This window comes from Gymnoscopelus braueri (genome assembly GCF_963280865.1).
Source record: "Gymnoscopelus braueri genome assembly, chromosome: 9".
In the NCBI taxonomy this organism is placed as follows: domain Eukaryota; kingdom Metazoa; phylum Chordata; class Actinopteri; order Myctophiformes; family Myctophidae; genus Gymnoscopelus; species Gymnoscopelus braueri.
The window spans coordinates 41466912-41491049 of record NC_137610.1 but is presented as its reverse complement, the minus strand read 5'-3'; the positions used below and the strand labels follow the sequence as shown (position 1 = coordinate 41491049).

Below are 24138 nucleotides of genomic sequence, written 5' to 3'. Positions count from 1 at the left end.
GGAGTTGACCTGCTTTGAAGATGTTGAACATGTCTGAACAACAACAGGAGGAGGAAGAGGTGGAGGAGGTCAGCTCCATAGATGTTCGTCTGATCCAGGAGAGTAGTCTGTGTGGAGGAGGAGGAGGAGGAGGAGGTGGTGTTGTTGTTGTTGTGGAGGAGGAGGGTGCAGAGAAGGAGGTCAGCTCCATAGAGGTTTGTCTGATCCAGGAGAGCAGTCTGTGTGGAGGAGGTGTTGTGGTCCAGGAGGCAGAGAAGGTCCGGATGGCCCAGGGCTGTTCTCTGGTCTGTGTGTTGGGGAGGACAGGAGCACTGCTGGTTACTGATGTCTCACACACAGAGGAGGCGATGGGGACCACACTGGAGGGGACCTACTCAGAGTGAGTACACTGACTGTGTTACTTCAAAGCTGCAATCCTTAACTTTTAAAGGGTCCATTTGGTTACATTTTGTACTTGCCCTCTTGGAGTTACTAATGGGTAAATTAACACAACATGTACTGTGTAGTATTAGAAAAGTAAAAACCAACATGCAAGTACGTCTCAAATTTAAAGGTAGGGTAAGGGATTTTCTTTGGTTAAATAGCTCTATATTCCGATAGTACTCTTTGCTATAGAGTGTTTGTTCAGTAACAGGAGTCTCCACATCTCTCCAGCTCTTTGTTAAACGGAACCTCCATTTTCAGGTCGAAATACCAATTTTATCCAGTCAGGATACAGATTAAACGTGCAATTGGCAGTGATGACACAAAGAAATGAGCAGACAAAATTGGAACTGGAACACTATAAAAAAAATGAAGCTGATAAATGGGTACTCTCTCCTGATTGGCTGAAATGTTGTCACCTGCCTGAAAATGTATTTTCTGTTTATTAAGAGAGAGATGGGGGGGACCCCTGTTACCGAACAAACACTCTATAGCAATGAGTTACATGTCAGATGTGTTTTGGAAGTTGTTATTAAACTCTGCTCTTGGGAACATAGTACCATAGAGGGAACCTACCATGTACAGTATTCTACCACTTGACAGCTAGAATGAGACTACAGCGGTAATTGGTATACCTGCTGAGAATCAATTACGTATTAGCAGCATGCTTAAAGGTGTAATGACATTCATGTTTACACCACATTCAGAGTCTTTGTCCTGGTCCTTCAAACGTGTACAAAACGTTTTAACTGAAAATTCCACTCCAGTGATTCACTGTAGGTGTTTTTCTCTCACATTTCTAAAGCCTTTTCAACTGCAATGAAAAAAGAAATCTTTGCCTGCGGGTGTCGCTGGTGAGGGATTTTGCCTGTCAATCATCGCCTCTGCTCCGCCCCCCCCAAAGGAAAGGATAGGGGAGGGGAGGGGCGAGGAGGAGAGTGGGCGGGATTAATCGACTGTGACCTCACTGCCGAAGGGCCAAGCTCAGATTACTTTTCAGCCTAATTATTCAGAAAACCCCAGACCACAAAAAATCCACTGAATGTTCAAAGTTCAGATTTTTTGGGTGTATTTGAGGTCATAAAACCCCCAAAAAAACATTAAAAATAAAAAAAGTGAAAATGAATGTCATCGAACCTTTAATGCATATCTTTTGGCTTTACATAGGATGCATGTAAGTGTCCTGGGATAATAATGTTAATTAAAACAATAATACAGATCAGTGAGAGTACATGTACAGCAACTAAGGCTGGTCTACAGTATATGGACAAAATCAAATATCACAATATGTTTTACCAAATGCCTCAACATTGATATTATGACAATATTCTGGGGATCATGATTTGGTTCTTTCACAAAATATGAGATTTATGATAAATAATCAGTAATGCCTGTATAATGACTAAGTGGGTAAAGGCAAATAACAGAACGGCTAGCCAGAAGTTACAGTCAGATAAGTTCCGAAAATGACATCACTTTACAGCTTTTAAAACCAGGAAAACACAACACTTGAGCCATTTCACGATATCACGATATCCACAATCCAAGACCAAGATCACAATATCAATATAATATAAATATATTGGCCCAGCCCTACATGCAACTGTGATGATATTTATAACATTAAAAATAGGTTTCTTAATGTTCAACAAATAGGCTACATTTGTTTTCATACAGTATATTGTGTTCTCTACTGTGCTTTGCTTTAGTTTTTCCTGGGAAGAGATGACTGTCCATACAGGCTCTGTCAGTGGTCTCAGACTGTTGGCCGTGGGCTCACAGTGTGAACTGAAGCTGTTTGAGGTGAAAGTAGAGCGATCTGGATCCACTACTCTGGTTTGCCTGTGTCAGTGTCCTGCAGGCAGCCTGGTACAGATGCTCAAAGACAAGGACCTCAGTAAGTGTTGTTATAATTTACAGAAGTTGGCAGTTTGTCCCTTCATCATCATCATCATCATAATAATAATACGTTTTATTTGTAGCGCACTTTATATTTGACACAAATCTCAAAGTGCTACATTGCAGTAAAGAAATATTTAGAAATAATTAATAATAATAATAAAAACAATGAAATGAATAAGATTCAGATCAATGGTCAACTATACACAGCTAAAAAAGGTTCACGTTTAAAAACACACAAGGCATCAATAAGTCTAGGCAAATGCCTTGTTAAAAAGAAAGGTTTTTAGTCCCCTTTTAAAAGCGTCAACGGACTGTGGTGCTCTCAGATGGTCAGGGAGGGCATTCCACAGATGAGGAGCAGCTGAGCAGAAGGCCCGGTCCCCCATGGTGCGGAGCTTCGTCTTGTGGGGTTTGAGTGTGTTTGAATTTCCAGAGCGGAGGGAGCGGGTGGAGGTTCGGGGGTTTGAGTTCCTTTAGATAGGAGGGAGGGAGCATTGCTGTGGTGGATGCACCTTGTACTCTATCCTAAAGGAGACTGGAAGCCAGTGTAGCGAATGGAGTAAGGGTGTGATATTTTCATATTTCCACACTCTCATCAGGATCCTAGCAGCACTGTTCTTAATGTACAGGAGCTCCTGTATGCTCTTGCTAGGGATCCCGATGAGAAGTGAGTTGCAGTAGTCAAGCCTTGAGGAGACAAAGACATGAACAAGTTTTTCGGCATCTGGCAGGGTGAGTGTGGGACGGAGTCTGGCTATGTTTCTGAGGTGGAAGAATGAGGTTTTGCACAGGTGTTTAATGTGGGAGTTAGGGCTGGGTGCAATAACCGCAATACCGCCATGTGTAATGCATACCTACATATATACTTTTTTTATTTAATTCAAAACAACGTTTTTTGGGAGATACCGCCATACTGTCGGTAAACAGTGATTTATTACTGCGATAGCAAAAAATCCATACCGCCCCAGCCCTAGTGGGAGTCAAAGGTCAGGTGGGATTGGGTCAGTTTTGAGATAGAGTTGGGTGTCATCAGCGTAGCAATGGAAGGATATCCCATGCCGGCTGATGACACGACCAAGGGGGAGCATGTTGAGTGTGAAGAGGGTGGGGCCGAGGACGGAACCTTGGGGGACGCCACAGGTGACAGACTGTGTCCGGGAATTAGCACCTCCCAAGGAGACACGCTCGGTTCTGTCTGTGAGGAGGTGAACCAGTTTAGTGCAGAGTCGGAGAGTTGGTTGAGTGAAGACGGTCGAGGAGGATGTTGTGGTCGACTGTGTCGAAGGCTGCCAATAAATCCAGGAGGATGAGGAGGGAGAGGGAGCCAGCATCAGCCGCCATCAAAAGGTCATTAGTGACCCTGACCAATGCTGTTTCTGTGCTGTGGGTGGAGCGGAATCCTGGATGAAAAAGGTTATTGTGTTTGAGATGTTGGTGAAGTTGAGTGGCTACTACCCTTTCCAGCACCTTGGAGCGGAAGGGCAGGTTGGAGATGGGCCTGTAATTGGCATGAACTTCCGGGTCAAGGGTGGGTTTTTACTGGGGGGGTGTAATGATGGCTGTTTTTAAAGCAGGTGGAACATGGCCAGCTTGGAGGGAGAGGTTAATTGCTGTGGTGATGAGAGGACTTATGGCAGTTATGTGGGTTTTTACCAGAGCTGTGGCGCATGTGGATGTTTTCATATAGAACAGAAACAGAACGGATGGTATTTACCTTTGACCTGAAGGAGTCAAAGAAGCTGTTGCACTGATCCTCTGTGGTGTCACTGTGAGTGGGTGATTGTAGTTTGAGGAAGTTATTTATGGTGGAGAAAAGTTGCTTGGAGGTACCGGAACTGTTATTGATAATGTTGGTATAGAATTGTGACCGTACATCTCTGACAGCCTTTGAATAGGCCTTTCGATGCTCTCTGTATGCCAGTCTGTGGACAGTGAGCCCTGACGCCTTCATCATCATCATCATCATCATCATCATCACCACCATTATTTATTTATTTAAAACCTCGTAAAATGCATTGAGGAAGAGCACAATAATGTATGGCATTATCAATTAAAACATTTAGAATATAATAGCACTAAATAAAAATATAGATGAATAAAACAATGACAGTTAAAATAAATACAATTGGCAATTAAACCTTGAAATAGGCTCAATGGTATTAATGTGGTCAACTTGTTTTTGAACGGGGTCACAGGGTCACAGTAACAAAAAGCAGATCTTCCTAACTCTGTGGATTTTTGGAACCTGCAGGGTGAGCCAAGTTTGTGAACGGGTACCAACATAACAACAAAGCAGGGTGGAACTAGAGGAGCTTTTGTAAAATAGCTTTGTACTCACTGATAGACAGGCAGGTCAGTTTTTTGGTACAGTTGGCGGGGCATTTGCATGTACAATTCATCACAATTCTTTGCGTCTGTGTCTCCCCTGCAGGTGTGTGTGAGCCAATGTCCATCCGCATGCTGTGTTTCGTGGACGGGAGGTGCTGTTTGCTGCTGAATGACAGTTCCTTGCTGTGGTTGAAATGGGAGCAGGGAGCAGGAGACAACCCACTGCCTCTCTCTTGCTGTGACCTTCCTCTGCCTACCCCAGCATGCCAGTATCATCTCTGTAGAGGAACTCTGTTTGTTCTCTCCACCAACGGAGTCATTTGTATCCTCAAATCCTTGTTCCATGTTTCACAAAGAGTGCACAGAGGCAGTACAGTGTGTAGACGAAAGGGGAGTACGTAATACAGAGGACAATACAAAGCTATGTTGAGCCTACATGAGCTTAAAATCACTTTTAATCTGGTGTCCATATTTTGAGCATGTTGTTATTGACATATTATCAATAAATACTTTTGAAAAATGTTAACTTGTTAACTTAACATTTTCATTTTTTAAATAGCCGATCTACACGCTCACAAGGTGTGCATTGTTATGAAGTATAGTGCGTGCTTGTAATAGGAACTGGGTGGGAAGTTAGCCTAGTAAACGGAAGGAAAGACAATTATAGTCACAAAATGCTGAACACGGCTGTGTGGTCTAGGCCCATAAATTGAAGGAAAAGCAATTTGCACACTCCAGCCTCAATGCAAAAATCCATCAAGGGTTACTGCCAACATTCTGACTTATGTCGTCATCAGGGAAAACCCTAATTTGCCCTGATGAAGACAAAAGTCGAAACTTTGTCAGTAACCTCGATTTTATGTTTTTCCGATAAAGTTTTGTGCCCACACAGGATTTCACCAACACAGGTGTGTGTACCTCTACATCTCATCTTTGAGGAAGTTTTCCTAGACCAGCCCTATAGACGATAGATATAGTGATTAACCTTTAGCATTGAAAACATTTTATAAAGTTCGATAAAAGTGGAAAACGATTATCGAAACCTTTATACCACTTTTTTATTTAAAAAAATAGATAGCAAGAGCAGTTACATCACCCCCTGGGGACATTTACATCACATCCTTTGGACACTTACATCACATGTCTAAGCCTGTCACAATTATTACATAATCGCTTGATCTCAATTATTTGAGATAATCACAATTATTTTGCATACTCGTTTCCATGTTGAAAAATTTTCATATATTTTCAAACATTATCAATAATAGTTTAAATAGCAGATCTACAATCTCAAAATGCGTTGCATCACAATACATTGTGAGCTTGTAGATCGTCTATTTCCACTGTTTAAACATTTTCTTTAAAGTATTAAATGATTAAATATGGCCTATTTTGGCCATAGTACATTATTCATTTATTTGTATTTCTAAATGACTTGTCATATCTACCCTGTATTTGTTTACAAAGCCTAAAAGGGAAACAGAAATGTCAATTGTATTCATATTTTCCAGTGTTCAATGCCAAAAACACAACTAAAGTGTTAATTTTATGATCGTGATGGCCCTACCTGTGTTTTGGTGAGCATGTTTCTTTATCTGTGAGCTCCAGATGTGTTTGACAGCGTGGAGGGGAGACAGCTGGCCATGGTCAACCTCCCTCTGTACATGAGCTCTGGGCTTGAAGAAGAGGAGCAGACCTCTTCCCCCTGCCCCTCCTCCTTCTGTGTCCTGCAGGTGTCTGCTGATCTCAGTACTGTTGTAGCCGTCAGTCTGTCCCACGAGGCCGTAGCGGTCGACCTCAACCACTATTTCAGGTAACAGTTCTTCAGGACACAGTGGGGGCTGGACTCATTTAACCACATTAAACCTGGCGTCACTATTTTGGGAATGTCATTAAAACGTTTTGAAGAATTCACTTTTTTAAAAACATTTCAAATAAGGATTTTCATATATAGTGAAAATAGCAGATCTGCAAGCTCACAACGCATCATTGTGAGGTTGTCGGCTATTTTCCCACGCAAGGCTATTTTACGACAAAGTATAAAATAGCAGTTAAAATGCTTACATGTAATAAGAGACAAATCCTCAGTGCAGTTGAGTGTTCCAACTGATAACAATAACAATAGTGACCTTTCCAAACCCATAGGAACCTCTGTTCTGTTAGCCCTGTTAGTCAGCTGTTAGCTTAAATAAGTAGCTACGTATAATGTCCAGTAGGTATTATGATGAAAATATAAACACTACTGGGAGAACTGATCATTTTTGCTTCTCTCTCCCACGACCCCGTCCATCGTTGGCTAAAATTATGTTAAACTGGTTGATGGAGGTGCTGGCCTGGTGGTCCGGGCGCGTGCCGCATGTGGGCTCTAGTGCAGCCTGGCAGTGCGTCGCGGGTTCGAGTCCCGTTCCCGACGACCTTTGCTGCGTGTCACTCCCTGTATCTCTGTCCCTGTTTCCTGTCCATCTCCACTATCTACTATCTATACAGGCAGAAAGAGCCCCAAAAATATCTTTAAAAAAAAGATTGATGGTAGCTGAAGTAGTTGGTCTATACAACATACTTTCATATTCAGGACATTGTCTTCAACATACAGACTTGACAACAGACTATGATGATGACTTGACTAGGATGGACTAACAGTTTATGGCATAATGTTGCTCTATCTGTATTTCTTTGTGATGCTGGTCTTTGTTTTAAGTGGATGCACTAAACAAAATGTTGTTGTATGTTCCATACAGTGACAATAAACATATTATCTTAACTTAACATACTGTATGTCTGTCCCACCTCCAACCAGGACCTTCCCAGACCATTTGCTCTGTCGTGTGACCTCGGGACGGCCCTCCATGCGACCCCCAGAGCCCAGAGACCAGGACAGTCTGCTCAGCTCCACGTGGAGTCACCATGCCCTGGACACCACATTCACCTCTGACCGGTAATATGCCTAGACAGACAGACAGACAGACAGGTAGACCTTTATTAATCCCATGAGGGAAATTCATGGCAGTACCGCAGTAATAAAACACAGGACACATACAGAAAAAAAGATAGAGCTTAGAGCAAATAGTAATAATATAATAATAAATGATAATTATAATAATAATAATAAAAGGAGTAAACAGGTATAGTAGTAACCCAACGTCTCTGCTTACGGACGGGTATGCGGGCAACAAATCGCCTTCCCCCAACAACTCCTCAAAATTCTGTTGGAGCATCACAAACTGCATGCAAATTTCTGTTAAATCCGTGGAAATTTGGCTTGAATTTTGATTGAGTCATGATTTTTGGGGGCTGCTTTAAACTTTTAATGGGGAATTTAGACATTTTAGGGCTCTTGTAGAGCATTCCACTGTACTATGTTGTGGCTATGTAGTAGAATGCTCAGAACCTTGAGCCATCCTAGACTAATGAAGTTAGCTGGGATTAAGTGAGTCCTGGGGTGCAAGTTGATCTCACAAGCTTATTTTGGGAGATTTGCAATTTTGGCTATAGTGGCTTGGCGACGCTAGTTTACCATGAAGTGCAAGCAATAGCATAGTTGAATTGGCACTGAATGAGGGTTCCGGCTAGAGTCCTCAGTGCACTCCTGTTGATAAACGAGGAGATTCTACCCAAAAATCTTGTTTTTTGATTGACTTTTGTGATCACTTTGAATGCCATGGCATGTACCGTAGGTAATTATGAGCAGTCAATCCACAGTGAATAGTGAGAAATATACAATCTATGCATGGTGAAATCTACAGAGTAAAAGATATACAGTCTAATCACAGTAACAAGAAGAAAGTAGGTAGACAGATAGATAGAGAAGTTGACTGATAGAGGGGAAAACATACAGAAAGAGATTGACAGACAGATACACTGATGCGTGATTTGGGAACCAACCGGAGCTTTGGGCAAACCACACCCCCGGAGGTGGTATAGTAATAGAATGATGCATTATTTTATGATTGAAACATGGTGTATATAGGTGGGCCTGGTTGTTATGCCACGCAGTCAGGACACCTTTTCAACGTTAAAGCAAGCTCGCTTTACCCAGCTCCGGGGGCGTGGTCTGCCCAAAGCTCTGGTTGGTTCCCAAATCAAGCTACACTGATGGACACTCAGGCAGTCAGGGAAAGGGACAGATAATGTTGGAGTACATTTTCAACTGTAATATAAAATGCTGGTTTTATCAAACCAACATCAAATCTCCTCCTGACTTCTGTCTGTTAATTTACCATCCTCTCTCTTCTCCATCAGCTCCTGGGAGGCACGCCTGTCATCCATGTACAACAGAGCCAAGGCTGGCGCTGTCCCCCAGCCCCCTATCTCTGTCCCCCAGCCCTGGTTCTCTGACGTACCCCATCCAGAGTGCCTACAGGCGCTTTCCTCAGCCCGGCTCTCCCAGAGCAGAGCCCCTCCCTGCGGAGCAGCTGTCTGTCTATCCATCCCGGACTCGGCCTCCCTGTCTCTGCTCTCTGTGTCCGAGTTCTCTGCCGTCCTCACCTACGTGTCTTCAAACCCTGGTGAACACCAGGCTACTGTGGCATTGTGGGATTTGCAGTCGCAAAGTGTGAGCTACCACAGGGCGGATTGCCAGGCAGTGCCAGTACAGCGATGTGGAGAACAGCAACACAGTCTGCTGCTGAAAGGTCAGCCTGATAATGAGTGCGTTTATAGTAAATGTGCACTAATACTCCGACTACTGGGAATAATCCAGTAATTCCATTGAAGCATAACATTAGTGTGATTAGGACAATAACGGTTTATATATGTTTTTTTGTTGTTACATCTTACACTTGTGTATTTAGACATGCACACATACAAAATACATCTGACTAAGTGTTTACATGCCCAAGTAAATTGAAATATTGGTAAAAAAAAACAAACTGTTATTCAGGTTTAGCTTATCCTGATTAAGCCCTTACCCCATTTTGGAAGTGTCTAAATTACTATTTCATATGAAAAAAAGGAGTAGGATATGCACATTCCCACAGTTTCTTTAAACACAGTGCTGGATCCCAAAAAAAAATTCAAGTGAAGAAAAAGTAAATGTCCGCACACGATAGGTGGCTCTCCCGTTTTTCCTTATTATTTTAACCAAACAACGTTTCGCCCCTGCAGGGCTTCATCAAGTTACAGGCGTATGTCTTTGGAACCCTTAAGTAGGTCAGAGTCAGTGGGTGTCATCACTAAGTTAATAAACCAATAGGTAGGCTGCAGTTCTCTATGTGAGAGTCCACTCCAAAAGAAAATAATAATTACATCAATTAAGGGGCCATACTTCTGAACAATAGATACAAAAAAACATACAAATATACCAAAACATACACACTCAATGTTACATACAATATAAAGATATACATAGATGATATATACACACAATAGGCTACTCTAACGGCATGGTATATACATTAAAGGAACGGTCTAATATCCAAGTCCAAATTTATACCAAAAGGTTTTTACTTCATAAATCCAAAAAGCCTCCCTTTTAAGTTGGAGAGTCTCCCAATCTCCTCCCCTACGTGGTTTATCTTCCTTCTCCAATCCAATGTATCTTAAAGCAGATACACTATGGCCAGCTTGCATAAAATGAGTCACAACTGGACTGCGCATATTCTGATTTCGAATGTCACTTCAATGTTCGGTAATTTGCATCTTGGCACTCTTGTCGTCATCCCAACATATGCCAGTGAACATGGACATTACAACATGTACACTACATGTGTTGATTTACAGTACATGACCAATTAATGTTAATTTAATGAACATCGACATTACAACATGTACACTACATGTGTTGATTTACATGACCAATTAATGTTAATTTAATGTTAATGTTCTTTCCTGTTAATGGATGATTAAAAGACGTATTTATGTGTGAAATTACATTGTGTGCAATTACCATATTTGTAATTCCCATTTGGGATTTCATCCAGGAACGTTCAAGGCTTCGTAGGTGGTAAATCCGATCTAACCACTGGGGACCTAATGTTAGGAGCTTGTTTAAAGACCACCTGTGGTGATAATATCTCTCAGGAGGAATGCCTGCAACCCAAAGAAAAACCCATTCTGGAGAAAATACCTCAGTGTTTCATTACTTATTCACCTTTAGGTAATGTTTAAAAAATATATAATTAAAAGACACTGGCACATTTTGACAACAAAAGATACCTTCAAAGCCCCACCACAGGTGGTCTTTAAACAAACTCCTAACATTATGTCCCCAGTGGTTAGATCGGATTTACCTACTAAACTTCAAACGTTCCTGTATGAAATCCCAAATAGGAATTACAAATATGGTAATTGCACACAATGTAATTTCACATATAAATGTACGTCTTTTAATCATCCATCAACAGGAAAGAACAATAACATTACATTTACATTAATTGGTCATGTAAATCAACACATGTAGTGTACATGTTGTAATGTCCATGTTCACTGGCATAATGTTGGGATGACGACAAGAGCGCTGAAGACGCACATTACAGAACATTGAAGTGACATTAGAAATCAGAATATGCGCAGTCCAGTTGCGACTCATTTTATGCAAGCTGGCCATAGTGTATCTGCTTTAAGATACATTGGATTGGAGAAGGAAGATAAACCACGTAGGGGAGGAGATTGGGAGTCTCTCCAACTTAAAAGGGAGGCTTTTTGGATTTATGAACTAAAAACCTTTTGGTATGAATTTGGACTTGGATATTAGACCGTTCCTTTCATATACCTGCCTGACGTGCCGTTAGAGTAGCCAATTGTGTGTATATATAATCTATGTATATCTTTATTTTGTATGTAACATTGATTGTGTATGTTTTGGTATATTTGATATATATATATATTTTTTTTACCTATTGTTCAGAAGTATGGCCCCTTAGTTGATGTAATTATTATTTTCTTTTGGAGTGGAATCTCACATAGAGAACTGCAGCGTACCTATTGGTTTATTAACTGATTGAGTGATGACACCCACTGATTCTGACCTACTTAAGGGTTCCAAAGCCATACGCTGTAACTTGATGAAGCCCTGCCTGGGTGAAACGTTGTTTGGTTAAAATGATAAAGAAAAGACGGGAGAGCAATCTATCGTGTGCGGACATTTCCTTTTTCTTCACTAAATTACTATTTCAACCAGAGTATTGCCTTAATCGGGGTAAGACTGGTGTATTGGTGTGCATGTAAATGCATAAATACAGTGCACTCCTAGTCTGATACTGTGATACAGTATAAATATAGATACATTCTCTACTCCTCTGGTCTCTCTTTCTGTCTCTTCATTTCTGTTTCTGTGTTGTCTGTCTGTCCGTCCGTCTGTCCTTTAATTTGCGTGTCTACAGGTAGTGGCCTAGTTCAGGTTCTGTTTGGAGTGACTCAGGAGGAGCTGTTAAACAGACTGATGGTGTTTGGCAGCGCTGCCACCGTTGACGCACTGTGTCACCTCAACAGCTGGGGGCGCTGTTCCATTCCTCTCCATGCATTGCAGGTAGGAGGTCCATGGTTTTCCCTCTCAGCTTTCTTACTGTCTGTCCCCCCTAATCTGTCTTCCTCTCAGTCTGTCTCAATAGAAGGCACACAAAAAAACCTCTCCCGTAATTTTACAAAATGACTGTCTTGAATTTCAGAGTAACATGTCATGTTCTGTGTTTTCCAGGCGGGTTTGAAGAACCGTCAGCTGGACACAGTGGATTTTTTCCTGAAGAGTAAAGAGAACATTTTGAATCCTGCAGGCAGCAGTGTGTCTGATGGAGACACACCCAGTCAGCTCAGCAGTAAGAGCGTGCTCTCTAAACTTACAGTTCTGACCATATCCATGGTAGTGCGACTGAAGTTCACTCCTACGCCACCCGGGCGCCACTTACTTATATCTAATGTTATTAGATGCACGGTTGTAGATGGGCAATTTAGGTATTTTTGAAAATGTTTGAAAAAAATAAATGTACTGTATATTATCAATGGGATAGGATATTATCATCACCACTATATTAATATTGAGGTTCAACAATGAAAACCACTGAGGTGAAAAAAGTGGCAAATAATGATGCGTTAAATTTAATCTATTTGCTCTGCTGAAGGCTACACACCAAAATGCGTTCGCAGCTGGAAGAATAAAGAAAATGGTTTTCTGAGCTAATTTTCTTGCATCATTACTTATGGAGTGCCGCTTTTTCCACCTCTGTGGTTTTCATTGTTGAGTATTAATTGCTAGCTGAGCACCCACGGCCAAGGAGGCAAACAGAGGAATTAGGTAAAAAATATTTTGATACCGGTATTTGAATTTATTCAATATTCAGCCCTAATAGAATAATAATGGCCCTCGGAGAGATGCCTACATTCACAAGTGGACAATTTTGACAGTTTTTGGACCAGTAATCACTTGTATAAACAAGATAATCCAAAAGGCACCAATCTGTTAATTACCCACTACATTCAGTTCATTGCTTTTAGCTCTAAGTGACATGCACCCCAGCATGATAGTTTCGCCATAGTAGTTTCACCTTGCAATAATCATGAGCATCCCCCTTTGGGTCATGCTGATTCCATATCCCTCTTCTGCCCTCTGGCCATCCCTGTTCTTATCAGGACCAGACACTCTTCACTCAACAACATCACTCCATCAAACCTCACTCACATTCCCTGCCTACCTATAGCTCCTGCCATTAAGTCTGTATCATTTAAAATGGCCTTAATTAATGCCAGGTCAGCCTGTAACAAGCCCTTAATTTTAAGGGACTTTTTAAAGTCTCAACACTTAGATTTTTTCTTTTTAACAGAGACTTGGCTGAAAGACAAAGACAACATAACTGTGAACAAGCTTTGTCCAGCTGCCTGTAGAATTATTAATGCTCCTAGGATGTCTAGCAAGCAAACTGTTTGGAAAATACAGCAGCTAGACCACCTCCACATGGTGGTCTAGCTGCTAACAGCTTGCTTGCCGCGATCATTTTAATACCTTTGAAGCTCTCCTGCTTAGGATTGGATCTGCTAATCCTCTCATTATTTTATGATGTTATCACCCACCAGGTTCTAACAGTGAGTTTTTAACTGAATTCTCTGAATTTTTATCCTCTGTTGTTATGAAAGTTGATAACTTGGTGCTGACCGGAGATTTTAACTTTCATGTTGACAATCACTCCGACAGCTTAGCTAGCTGATGAGTTTATTAGCATGACTCTAAACGCTAAATTTGACTCAGCATGTGTCTGGGCCGACTTAGTTTTGACACTGTCCTTGAACCTCAATATCTATGTTTGGGTGAGTTCTTTCTCTCTGACCACAAATTCTTTTTAACATAGATTTGATTGCTGAGACCCAACCCATCAAACGTTCAATCCGCTCTCGCACTCTCAACAGCTGCTCTGCTGAAAAGAATTCCTCTGTTTTTTCAGACCTTAGTAAGGATGTGACAGTTCCAAGTGACACCAATGACCTCGTCTGCCATTTTAATAATTTATGTTTGTCTGCCCTAGATTTAGTTCACTTCATCCACATGAAGGAACTTCTGTCTGCTTTTAATCACAAAATTGAGGATGCAAGATCTGCATTTTTCTGCAATCTGATTAATCTTAATAAGAATAACAAAAGCTCTTTTTGCCGCTATTAACACTCTTGATCTTTCACCAATTGTGTCACATATGAATCCCTCCTCTAGTCCTGTTGATACTATTCCTACTGCTCTTTTAAAATATATTTTTAACTGTCTCAAGTCCTTACATTTTGTCAATCATCAATAGCTCCTGATGTGCCCGATCACTTAAAGCACGCAATTATCCAACCACTCTTTAAAAAAACAAGCCTTGATCCACTAGTTCACAGCAATTAAAGACCAATCTCCAAACTCCCTTTCATTTCAAAAGTATTAGAAAAAGTTGTCTGTAATCAACTTTTACAGTTTCTCAATAATAATAATTCATTTGATAAGTTTCAGTCTGGCTTCCGCTAGAAGCATAGCACTGAAACTGCACTGCTTAGACTCTAAGGAGTGCAGTTTCAGTGCTGACACGGTAGATTCTACCGTGTCACATTGGATTTCATTATACATTGCTGAAAAATGTATACAAAATAGCACTTGTCAGGCCTTTTTTAATGTACAGAATTTGGTTCCCTGGTCAACTGTCAGCTTATGTGCGAATTTCATCCAAATCTGACCAGAACAGCTGTGGCTCCTTAAGTCACACAGACACACTCACACGGACAGAGGTGACTCGCTGTGCTAAGCGTGGGCAAGTGTAATAATGTGTCCTTCCTCTCCGCAGCCATCCAGGAGCTGTGCCCTGCGTTGGACCTGCTGTGTTCGTCCATCAGAGACTCTCACAATGAAGCTCAGAGCAGACAGTTCTCTGAACAGCTACTCAGCCTCGCATTGTCTTTCCTCAACACACAGGTCACTACCATACTCAACAACACACAGGGTAAGACTACACACACACACACACACACACACACACACACACACACACACACACACACACACACACACACACACACACACACACACACAGTCACACACACACAGTCACACACACACAGTCACACACACACACACACACACACACACACACACACACACACACCTAGCAAAGTCCTAGCAAATAATTGGTAGGACTTTTTACATCAAGTTAAGGGTCGACTAGTTCTCAGTCTTTTGCATTGTATTTGCATTGGTTGTTTGGTCTATATGCTGGCTGCTACATTTTTTTTTTTCTATTTTTGAGATGCATCTGCTCCTTCATGCATCTAGCCTGCCTGACTTTTACATTTACTGTAATTAGTTATTGGTTGAAAACATCAGCTATCGTCTCACCAGATTACTCGGCAAATGCCCTGAAAGAATCATATTGTTGACCCCTACACTAAACCAAACGAGGAGGAAGATGCGGGGGAGGATCTAGTAATATTCTCTGCCTCTCGTACTGAATATCATTTTGCTTGCCAGTTCACTTTGTGTTGTGAAAACACCAGTGTTGCACTGGTTCGCTAGCTAGTGAACTGCTGAAGAAGTCACCAATGGAATTGTCCTGATAGGTAGGGTCATCTGTTGTAACAAACAGTGTGGGATTTAATGAAGACGAAACATTCATTCATATGCATCCATGGAACAGTGATCACACAACACAACACATTTGTGTTTATCTAGTTATAGTTAATGTTGTCTCATGTAGTGTGATGTTGTGTGTAGTTTTAGATGCTGACTCTGAGCGCTGTGTGGAGATCTTGGACGCTTACATCACTGAGCTCAGAGTTTACATGAAGAAGTTTCCCTGGACGGCAGAGGGCGACACTCCTCGCACACACACCCCGGCAACTCTTCAGCAGCAAGAGGAGGGGAGGAAGGAGGAGCAATGGGACCTCCTCACAACAGAGGTGAGGCTGGGAGATGTACGCAAATGTGTTCATATAGCTCATATTAGTTGATTTATTCTTAATCTGTGTGTTTGTGATCTCTGTGTGTTTACAGGCTCTGGTCCAGAAGGCTGTCCTGACTAATCAGATCCCACGTGTCCAGGCCTTCCTGCAGAGGCAGGGCAGACCCGATCAGACAATCTCAGATCTGAGATGTACAGGTCTTCGCCTTGTCTTCAACTGCCTGTCGAACAGAGACCTACAGCAGGCTAAAACACTGCTGAGAAATATGGTACACACACACACAAACACAAAAATACGTAGTTGATCAAACAGACAGAGAGACTGCAGAGTTATTTTAGTGTGTTTCAAGTCTTTTGTGTTTTCAGGGTTTTAATGTGAAGAAACAGCTTCATTCTGTCTGTCTCTACACTGACGACAAGGACCTCAGGGAGTTTGTGGTGAGAAGGGCAACACACACACACACACACACACACACACACACACACACACACACACACACACACACACACACACACACACACACACACACACACACACACACACACACACACACACACACACACACACACACACAAAACTTCAGGTCACAATCCTCAGTTTACCTCTCACAGTAATGTGTAAAGTTACTTCTTATTGAATTTCTTTCTGCCCTTGTGGTCTTAATGGGGATTACTAGATGTTAATTGGTCTTAATTGTGTGTTTTCTGTTGAGGTGGAGGAGCTGGCGACACAGGGTTATCTCTCTGAGGAGGAGATGCAGAGAGTGGGGTTCCTCAGACAGATGCAGGCGTTGGGTTCACAGCCCACCACTCGCTGCTCACAACTCACACACACAACAAGGTACACAACTGCTTTCATGGCTCTTTTTGACTAGCCTGGGATCCAGCCTGCTTGCTACGTTCTGCCTTGTTTTTTCTCACTTCACAGTCTGGAAAGACTCCCATCTCCCTGCCTAAACAGGAGAAAACAGCCCGCGGCTTCTGATTGGTCTGTAGGGGGGGGGGGGCAGTGTTGTCCAATATAAAATTCGAGTCACTTCCTGACTTGCCTACGTAATGGAAATACGAGTCAAATAGGACCCTGGCCAGACTGAGTAGCGAAATGAGAAAAAGACGAACGTAGCAAATCAGGCTGGATTCCAGGCTACTTTTTGACCACAAGACATAAGCGAACCATGCGTGCCGTGTAACATTTCACAGGTTCTGGATTTTTTTCCCCATACGCTATGGCTTGGTTTCAGATAAGGTACTCAGAACCTAATTTGGGCCCTGCTCAGTCAGGAGGTTATGGGAAGTTATGGGAAGTTGGGAACCCATGGGACAAGCAAGCAGTGCTGTTGCTCTGGATTGGTCAACACAACACCGCCATCTTTAACCACTAAAGCCCCTTTTTCTTTTACATTTTCAAAAATAGCGAAAGTAGCCGATCTACCAGCTCACAATGCGTCCACTATTTCCGCAAGAATATTCTTTATTTACGTGTCGATTCGTTGATCCATAAGGAATTTAAAATAATTATTAAAAGAACATGCAATTATTCAATTAACCTACATGAGCAAGATTAAGTCTGTTATTGTTTCTAAATATCGGTTTCGATATATTGGAGGTTAATTGCCCAGCCCTAAGTGGTATATCTACCTGGTCATGATATATGAACTCCAAATATTGTTGATCATGCTCCTGTGCTCTAGAGCAGTGGTTCTCAAACATTTCCACGTCAAGGACCCCTAAATTGATATGTATTTGGCCGCGGAAGCCCATCTGAAAACGTTTTGTAGACCCCATTTTTCAAAATATTCGAAATTGTTCAAGATTTTTCTAAATGATTAGAAAATAGCAGATGTAGAAGCTCACAACTCATTGCAACATGATGTGATTGTGCATGCGTGCATGTGTGTGTCTACTCAACATCCGCTCGTCTTGTCTCATCTCTCACAGTGTTCTACAGCTGGCCCAGTCAGACCCAGGTTGTAGAGTGGTACTGGAGGACCTGATGGGGGACAGCAGGTCTCAGTCAGACCCAGCCGATCTGTGGAGCTCTCTGAGACTGGACTGGGTCCGACACTGGGACCAGAACTCACAGAGGACAGTCCAGCTGTCCAGAGTCCAGGACACAGGTACCTAACCAGCATATAGAATGGACGAATACATTACAATTTATAGACTAGAATAGTATAGAATGCAGTGCAATAGACTATACAATTTTGTACAGTATAATAGAACAGAATATAATTATGTAATAGAACAGAAGAGAATAGACATACTGTAGAAGAGGGCAGAATAGAAATCTACATTCTCTTCAAACTAGCATCCCAATAAATTCTGCAAAACTAGCAGATCTATAAGCTCACAACGCGTCACGTAGCGTTGTGGTCCAAAAACATGTGTGTACTGAAACTTACATAAATAAAACTGAAGGCAAATAAAAGGTAAACGGTGATGATCAACAGAAAATATCGAGCCTAGCTTCACTCTGTGTTGGGCCTGGCTGCCTGACATAAATCAAAAGATAATGAGACACCAGACAGGAGCAAATCAATCAATTAACAGAAATGAAACAAATCAAAACAAAGTATGGGAAAACCAAACAAAATAAAAACAGCAAGCAAAATATATTTTGGCTCCTACAGGGTTTTTAAGTGATTAAATGCCAGTTTCATGTGTCTGTCTAACTAACTGTCTCTCTGCCCATCTGGCTGTATCTATCGACCTGTCTGTCTCTCCATCTGTCTGCTTATCGGGTGTACATGTCTACCTGTCATGTCCATCAGCAGTTGCTTCCCGTGACCCTGTGGTGTTGTGGGGTTACCTGACGTCTCTCCATGACCGCGACCGTCTGGTCTGTTGGATCCAGAGCGTTGTGGGTCAGAACACGCAGCCCTCTGCTGCCCCCTGCTGGCCAGAGCTGACCTCTGACCTGGTGAACAACAACACACACTGCAGTAGAACCCTCAGAGAGCACATACTGTACCTGCTGGCCAGGTAGGCTGATGTTGTTGTCTGATCATTTGTCTTTTTCTATGGTGTTTTACTCCTCCATTCACATTTGATTAAGTTTTAGTTTTTCTTTTATTCTAATACGTCTGTTCCCAAAGGGGGGTCTGAAGACCCCCAGGGGCCCTCGAGGAGGTTCCCAGCTAAAGGATTGGTGTTTGGGAACCAAATAGACCCTTACGTCTCTGTAACTCTGGGTGTAATGGACCCTTACAGATTCCTTTTTGTTCCATTTACTCTCTTATGGGGGTCCTGGTATTGTTCTTATTGAACTTTTAATCTGTTATTTAATGACCTTTTCCATTAAGGAAAGTATTCCAAATAAGCCTGCCGGCTTCTTCCTTTCCTCGCACAGCAACTTCTTTTCTTTGATATGCATTGTTTCTATTATTGTTTTACAATGTGCTAAATGAACTAAACTAATGCATACCAAACTGGGTGTCATTGAAATTAAAAAGTTGGAGAACCATTGTTATTGACGTACTGTGTTTTCCTGACAGAAGATCAGAGGGATCAGAGCCAATAAAGAAGAGTCCTTTGTTGATCATAGGATAGATTGAAGCAAACTCTCTAACATAACAGGGTGTTTGTGTCCAGGCGAGGCATGCTGACCAAGGCTGAGCTGAGTGACTTTGACCAGCTGTTATGGCGAATGTCCCAGGCTGGGGGCGTGATGACAGCTGGCACCCCGCTGCCTCCAAACCTCCATAAAAGATTCATACAGTTCTGTCTAGATCACAGCCTGCAGTATCTACTGTATACATACCTACAATATTACAGGTACAGTATAGATCACAGAACCTATTGTATACATAGTACATACTTACATCAGCACGGGTATAGACCACAGAACCTACTGAATACAGACATCCAACACTATCATTGCTGCGAGCATAAACCTTGTATCTCCAAACTTCTTATGTTTTATATTTTTTCGTAAATTAATGCCCTACTTCATCATACAAGAATGTTTCACAAAAATAGCTGCAGTGACTTATCAATAGAAAAATAGTCATTTTGGGGTTGAACTATCCCTTTAACAAGAGATTGTGACTAAATAACTAGTTAAAGGTAGGGTAAGTGATATTTTTGGGTTAAAACAAAAAGTATTTTGTTAAAAGGTTAAAGCACTATATTCTGATAGTAATCATTGCTATAGAGTGTTTGTTCAGTAACAGGTGTCTCCCTGTCTCTCCAGCTCTTTAATAAACAGAAAATACATTTTCCGGTAGGTGTCAAAATCTCAGCCAATCAGGAGAAAGTACCCATTTCATTTCAACAAGAAAGCTTCATTTTTATAGTGTTCCAGTTCCAATTTTGCCTGCTCATTTATTAGTGTCATCACTTCCAATTTCACTTGTTTAATCTATATCCTGATTGAGTTCTCTATCCTGATTGGATCAAATTGGAAATGAAACTGAAACTGAAACGAAAATGCATTTTCTGTTTTATAAAGAGGTGGAGAGACAAGGAGACTCCTTTTACTGAACAAACACTCTATAGCAATGAGTACTATCAGAATATAGAGCTATTTAACACTTATTTTAACCGAAGAAAATCACTTACCCTACCTTTAACTACCCTGAATACATTGGAACACAGGTTCTTTTTTTTCCATTTTCTGAAAAGTGACGGTTTTGGACATACAAGGTTTCCACCCTACAACACTATACTATACTATACTATACTATACTATACTATACTATACTAAGTATAGTCCACTCTTGTCTCCACTGTCTGTCCAGGCTGACTCCCAGGAACTGCCCCAGTCTGTCCAACAGGACGCTGTCTGAGAGCCAGCCCTGGTTTGACATGCTGGTCAAAACCCAAGAGATCAGCAGAGACTTGACAGGTACACAGAGGTCCCTCACCAACTGTCTGTCCTACAGATACAAACAGGGCCTGTCCAACTGAGACTAAAGAGCACAAACTGTCTGTCCCCGCAAAGATAGTAGTAATTAGGGCTGCATATTTAATTGAAAATAATAATCGTGATTTTATGTTTCACAATTATGTAATTGTGAAACTCAATTACTTCAGTCGCCATATTTGATCAGTTGTTGATTGATTGATTGATTGGTTTTATTTGTTGACATAAAAAAAGAGCACAAGAGCACTTTCCGACATATAGTCAATTCGTCACGAGGATGAAAACACAATAAAACCAGAGGGCTTATTTCCATTGCGGTCCTCTTCAACAAAAAACACGACAAATGACATCACAACAACGATACATAACAGATATCAATACACTACATAACAGGTACAGGTACATCAGAAAACTTTTGTACCCTATAGATGTGCAGTAAATGGATACAACCCATTTTAAATAAAGTGCTATGTACCTCCACTGCATATTATATAATAAAGTTCACAGTTTATCATATAAAGTGCTATACCAAACAGTCTATCAAAGTGCATATTATGGCATACATTAACCATTGCGCCTTGCATTTGTCTCCTCAGCGTTACACAATGGTTAATAATAGAACATTGTACAGAACCCATCTCTCGATACACCTAGCAGAGGAACAATATAATTACAGAGGCCATTACTGTACATTACAAGCATATGGCACCAGCTTTCACAACATTGTGTTATCCTTTTAGCCTAAATGTGTCACTGTACCTCGTGCTGTTTACATTTCTGCTACATTTCATGCTGTTTACATTCAGGCCTCTGTAATTATATTGTTCCTCTGCTAGGTGTATCGAGAATAAAGTATTCAATCAAACCAATAAAATGCTAATATTTCAACTTGACAACGGGTCGGTGCTCTGCATTAAAAGTGGACACAACCTCAGGGTTCGATTTGAGGGGGTTACATTACATTACATTACAGTCATTTAGCAGACGCTTTTATCCAAAGCGACTTACAATAAGTGCTTTCAACATAGGTAGGGAACGAAAACTACTAATCACCAGAAGTCTTAAGTGCATTTTCTGCAAAAACAAGCAACCAATAGTATACCTAGCACTAAGGTAAAAGTGCAATATATCAGCTACCTATTTCCTTAAACAGATGAGACAAAATAGCAAACTCAAATGAGCAGGAGCTAAAACAAATAAGTGTATCGACTAAACAAGATCCAATAAAACAATACAACAATAAAACAAGCGTTCGTACATTTCTCTGCTTTTGATATCCACTCGTCTGGTCATTTATTTTTCATCACCAGCAGTGGGGATATGTTTTATCCCTGCTTCTGTTCAGACTGAATTAAATACAAGCATTTCCTTTTGGTAAATGTAGAAGATATGTTTGATATGTTATGTTTGATAATATCACAATTTAACAATTTAATAAAAAATGCATGTTAACCACATTAACCCTGGTGTCCCTATTTTGGGGCGAATTCGCAAGACGTTTCAAAAATAGCTATATTCACTATCTGTCATATGACAGTTTATAGGGCTTAAGTGGTTCAGAAAATGTCCCTCTGTTGTTGTTTTTTTTACAAATCAAGCGTTGCATGGCCTAATGTTTTGTTGTTATTGTAGACCCAGAGTGTGTGTTCTGGACCAGTCTAACCAGTGCCCAGGTGGTCCTACCAGGTGGCCAGGCGTCGGTCTCCAGTATGCTGCTAGAGGGACACAGCCTGCTTGCCCTTGCCACCATCATGTTCACCCCTGGAGGAATAGACCAGGTAACAACACTGTCCCAGTCTACGTTCCAGTCATTTAGCTGAACCTCCAAAGAGACTCCCAACACATTCCTAACGTGTGTGTGTGTGTGTGTGTGTGTGTGTGTGTGTGTGTGTGTGTGTGTGTGTGTGTGTGTGTGTGTGTGTGTGTGTGTGTGTGTGTGTGTGTGTGTGTGTGTGTGTGTGTGTGTGTGTGTGTGTGTGTGCTGATTTATTATATATTCTCTGATAATGCTGGAAATTGCCCTGTTGTTTCAATTCCATTTCCATAATTGTTGTAGGTCATTAAAGTTGACCTTGCCTTCTCTGTTTGATGACGTGTCTGTCTCTCTGTCTGACTGGCGGTTCAGGTGATGCGTCAGGGAGACAGGTCAGGGAGCCCGGCGTGGAGAGTTGACCCCCAGCTCTTAAAGATGACCCTGACCCCGTACCCCAAACTCAGAGCCGCCCTCTTCCCCGCGGGGGGCCCCCGCAGCAACCCCACGACCTCTGACCTTTCAATCTACCACCTGATGCAGGTACAGCTCAATCTGACTCTTCTGAACAGATGTTTCCTTTTCATGATGGACTGTGTACAGAGCTAGTATCTGTAAATTGGTTCCTTCGGGTAATGAAAACTCAGTGGGCCTAATTCACAAAACGTGATCATAAAGCGCTTGTTTATTGTTGTTTATTGAATGGATCCCCATTAGCTTACACCAAGGCGACAGCTAGTCTTCCTGGGGTCCATATAATATTCATACAAATATAAAACATGAAACATACATGATTACATTACATTATACAAAAATTTAATGCAACACAAGATTAAGATTCCGGTCATGTGGTCTGCTGCTGCTGTATCTCTTTAAAGCTATCTTGAATGATAATTTATTTTGTATAAGATGAATGTGAGATGGTAAGAAGTTCCAGAATGATATAGCTCTATAAAAATAATTAGTTCTTGGGGCAGGAAGTGTTAAATGGCCACGGCTGGCTAGCCTGGTAAACCCTCCCTCCGGAAATCTCAATTCCATTTCATTTCAGGAGTGAGTCTGGCCTGATCCGCCTGTCTGCAATATTGGCTGTGCTGGAGTTGGGCGGGAGTAATACCGTTGACTGACAACCCCTTCAGCCAATGATAATTTTTCCCCTTCAGCCAAACAGCAGTTCACCAGTCTTAATGTGACGCGACGGGACTTTTGAGACAGCCATACCCAAAATGGGTTGCCTTTTTCGGGTACAATGGTGTCACTGCCCGCCCCTACCGGTTCTCTAATTTTTTTTTTTTAAATAGGCTTTGTCATGATTAATTGACCACATATATGAAGTTAAACAACTAAATTCTATCCAAACGATATCTTATAAGTAAATTCCGTGCCTCAAAATAGAAGTTAGAGAGCTTTTTGAAGTAAAAAAATAGCGGAGAATTGGCCGCACAAGAAAAAGATGGCTGCCGTTCGTGTTTTGGGCTCACTCGAACTCGCCACCTGATTGGCCAACGTAAGCTGTCAATCACAGA

At 41.5% G+C, this 24138-nt stretch overlaps 1 protein-coding gene across 4 annotated transcripts in view; it reads left to right on the top strand.

Moving 5' to 3' along the window:
• The first annotated feature begins 143 nt into the window (after positions 1-143).
• The window catches only part of spg11 (SPG11 vesicle trafficking associated, spatacsin), a 46126-nt gene continuing 22131 nt past the window's right edge, over positions 144-24138 (top strand). For 3 of the 4 annotated variants that reach the window (XM_080437772.1, XM_080437771.1, XM_080437769.1), the window contains exons 1-19: positions 144-379; positions 2133-2320; positions 4757-4975; positions 6262-6466; positions 7451-7588; positions 8893-9284; positions 11973-12118; positions 12287-12404; positions 14889-15044; positions 15812-15996; positions 16091-16267; positions 16365-16436; positions 16712-16839; positions 17937-18115; positions 18770-18980; positions 19590-19772; positions 20738-20844; positions 22495-22640; positions 22988-23155. In XM_080437772.1, coding sequence (XP_080293898.1) covers positions 264-379; positions 2133-2320; positions 4757-4975; positions 6262-6466; positions 7451-7588; positions 8893-9284; positions 11973-12118; positions 12287-12404; positions 14889-15044; positions 15812-15996; positions 16091-16267; positions 16365-16436; positions 16712-16839; positions 17937-18115; positions 18770-18980; positions 19590-19772; positions 20738-20844; positions 22495-22640; positions 22988-23155 — 3234 coding nt within the window. In that variant the 5' untranslated portion in view covers positions 144-263. The remainder of the gene's footprint in view (positions 380-2132; positions 2321-4756; positions 4976-6261; positions 6467-7450; positions 7589-8892; positions 9285-11972; positions 12119-12286; positions 12405-14888; positions 15045-15811; positions 15997-16090; positions 16268-16364; positions 16437-16711; positions 16840-17936; positions 18116-18769; positions 18981-19589; positions 19773-20737; positions 20845-22494; positions 22641-22987; positions 23156-24138) is intronic. The other variant, XM_080437770.1, reaches the window with a different exon arrangement.